We start from the raw sequence: 3,502 nt of genomic DNA, 5'->3' as shown, positions 1-3,502 counted from the left end.
ATTATAATATATCAGATTTTTATAGACATGGTAATTTATATGTTAAAAAAACAATAACAACTGGTAAAAAATAGTATACATATTTAACATTTGATATATAAATCTGATATTACATATCTGATATATATTTTTCTATTTGGAATTATGACCCAGTCAGCCACGTCTGTTCTAACAGATATTGCCAAGTGCTTGCTACAAATTATTGTCAGCAAAAAGGCTACAAATTTGGTACAAGAGTTGTTATTACCGATTAAGCTGGCAGATTGCCGGCAAGAACCAAGCAAAGCTTGCTAACATAACTAGACAGCAAATTGGCGGCAGAAACCGAGCAAAGCTTGCTGACATGACTGACATCAGATTGTCAGCAAAAACTGAGCAAGATCTGGAGTGCGCAATCTGATGGCAAATTGACAGCAAAAACCGAACAGAATCTGCAGCTTATTACAAAGTATTATAAAATAGTTCAGTCGCTTATCGCTATGCGGCGCGTTATTCATTATCTATACCCGTATTCAAATTCTTGTCATGAGTGTATATAAAGCCTGCAAAACGCTAATAATATTATAATATATATATTTCTATCAGTTCAATTTTTGACACAATTCTTATACAGGAAATTCAGATATTGAACTGATTTTTGGCAAATCGGACAGATAATTGTTCGATTTTTACTTATTCGAACAATTTCTGTCTAAAAAAATCTTTAATTTTATAAATTAAATCATTTAAATTTACCTATATGTTTTAACACATTAATATATGGTATTATATAATGTTTAATTATCTTGTCTTATTTTTGCCATCAAAAGAACGTCAAAAAATGGTCTCCCGTAGATGTGATATATTTTGGGTCTCATGAGATCTAACTTAGGATGTCTAATTATCTAATGGTCATTTTATGACCAAAACTTATCATCATTTTGTTACTTAGGGTTGAGACTTTAAATCCATTTAAATATACTATTTTATATGAATGGCCAAAAGCTGCACAATTTGTTCAGTTTTTGCTGACAATCTGCTGTCAGATTGTCTTGCGCAGATCTTGCTCGATTTTTGCTACCAATTTGACGTCAAATCATGTCAAGCTTTGCTCGGTTTTTGCCGTCAATTAGCTGTCAGGTTATGTCAGCAAGCTTTGTCACCAAAACACAAGCTTAATGCGGACACAGATGGCACTGGATTTGTTACCAAGTTTTGAGCGAATTTGATGCCAATTTGGCAACAATTTGTTATCAAATTGCTTACTGGATATGTTCACATAGTAAATACAGTTTATTCTCAAATCTTAAAATAAAATGCCTATAATTATTTATTTTTAGAAGATTCGATTAACTTTAATAATTAGGAATATCTGCATATAAATGTAATAAAGTCGATGATTAATTAGTCAATGAAAAAACAACTATCTGAATATATTGAAAATGAGATAATACGAAAATGAAAAGGGAGTGAGGGAGACAGGGAAAAGAAAAGAGTGATAAAGACGCGAGAGGGAAGAAGAGAGAAAGAAATATATATGTATATAAAAAGAAAGTTATCTTACAGCTTTTCAACTGTTTTGTAATCGCGCGGACCCCGACCAGGTGCAGATTGACAGCAAACCGGGTAAGCTCCTAGTCCTGACATTTGACAGACGCATTCAGCCAGAGACATACCAATATACATTCTCAATCGAAAACAGGCGAAAGTGGGATACATATAAAGAAATCTAAAGAGAAAACTGAGTTCTTCAAATTCTATTGTTTGCGTATACTGAAATTGAAAGAGAAATACATATTATTAAACTTATTATATCTATTAATGTATCATATTATTATTATTCGCAATTGAGAAATTAAGAAGAATGCCCATTTTTGATGAGTTTCTAGACCCCATTTTGCAAACATAAAATGCAAATATATGACTCAAATAAAAGTTTTCGATTTTGACTGAACAAAATTATATTAAGTAATTTTTGTTGCAGCTGAGATCTACTATAGATAAAAATGTCTATTAGAAATAAACATTTTTTCAATGTTATTAAAAGAAATATTAGAAGAGAGAGAGAGAGAGAGAGAGAGATTTTTAAATTTTTTTATATGAAATATATTAGTGGATTTAGCTCTTTTGACATCGTAAACCTCTAAAATTATTTTCGAGTCAAAAGATCTGCTATCATCTTGCCTATCTCTTCTTTCTTCATATTTTCCAATCAAATCAAATAATTTTTATATTTTAGAAAAAAAGAATGTAAATAAATATATTTTATTTTTTATATAATAAAACTTAGATCATCCAGTTTCCAACTATTCTAAAATTATATATATTTCGACTCTCTTTATATTGTAATGTGAATATAATGAACGTAATGAATATTACATCGCTGGGAAACAGATGACTCATTATTAGAAAGAGCGCGATAAACGCTACAATCTGTTTTAGTTTGTAATAAGTGTGCGGCCACGGATCAACGTAATTAGAGAATGGTCTATGTAGAGAATCCCAATATGTCCTGTAACGGTAGTATGGACCTATAAAAATTTAAAACGTAATTTATCTTGTTATTTAAAACATTTCCAAACAAGTATAGTTCATCTAAACTTACTTATCAGATCTTACCTGTTAAAACACCCATATAACTAAAACTGTAATGTATCACATCCATAAAGGCGATTTTTTTGAATGCATCTGAATTTGCTCCTTGAATATCATTGCTTGGTGCTGTAGCCGCCGAATTGATTTCGAATGCTAATCCAGGTAACTTTAATGTGAGAATCATTACAACGAGATTTGTGTGAGTTGATGGATTCGGTAATCCAAAATAATCACTGAATCGAAAGATCACCAATAAGTAGAAAAAGGAGAAATATAAGCTGACTAGATGGCATTTTCTGTAAAATTAAGGTCTATTTTAATGGACAGCTATTATGGATTCGAAAAAATCTGGATAATTCTGTTTCTTATATTCTGTTAGATTATTTTAAAGATTTTCAATCTTTTTCCAAAGATATATTTGTAAGTTAAAATATAAATATTTCATTGTGAAAATATATTAGCCATGATTTTTTTTTATTCCAGATTATTACTGCTTAACTAGATTACATGTATTAATTGTTCGATTTTGAGTATTGTACTCACCAATTTTAAAATATTTTACTTAAATATGTATCTCTCCCTTTTAGGATTCTTCATCATATATAATTGTTATATATGCAATTGAGCGCATTTTAACTCTTTCATCGTAAAAATGAATGATAGAATTTATTTCCATTAAAAAATGTGTTGTTTTTATTAAAAACAAAGCTTAGGATACAATAGTTGGAAAAAACTAAAGGTTTGATAAATAACATGCTTTACACAGAAAATCTTTTTTTATTTAACATTTCATAATTTTACAATATACAAAAGACATGGTAATATCTCGTACTAAGTTACGCGCCAACAATAGCGAGATTGATGGTGTATCTATACAAGAATTGTCCAGTTAAGAATACAATTGGGTACCATATATATATATATCATA

General features: G+C 29.6%; 1 protein-coding gene across 2 annotated transcripts in view; it reads right to left on the bottom strand.

The window, feature by feature from the left end:
• LOC115241709 (lysophospholipid acyltransferase 7) overlaps positions 1-3,136 on the bottom strand; it is a 6,774-nt gene extending 3,638 nt beyond the window's left edge. For both annotated transcript variants that reach the window (XM_029817617.1, XM_029817618.1), the window contains exons 1-4: positions 3,118-3,136; positions 2,599-2,870; positions 2,359-2,510; positions 1,544-1,752 (exon numbers count right to left, since the gene is read on the bottom strand). In XM_029817617.1, coding sequence (XP_029673477.1) covers positions 1,544-1,752; positions 2,359-2,510; positions 2,599-2,758 — 521 coding nt within the window. In that variant the 5' untranslated portion in view covers positions 2,759-2,870; positions 3,118-3,136. The remainder of the gene's footprint in view (positions 1-1,543; positions 1,753-2,358; positions 2,511-2,598; positions 2,871-3,117) is intronic.
• Between the last annotated feature and the right edge of the window lie 366 nt (positions 3,137-3,502).

Source organism: Formica exsecta, unplaced genomic scaffold, assembly GCF_003651465.1.
Source record: "Formica exsecta isolate Colony F162 unplaced genomic scaffold, ASM365146v1 scaffold505, whole genome shotgun sequence".
Taxonomy (NCBI): domain Eukaryota; kingdom Metazoa; phylum Arthropoda; class Insecta; order Hymenoptera; family Formicidae; genus Formica; species Formica exsecta.
This window is presented reverse-complemented; position numbering and strand designations above follow the sequence as displayed.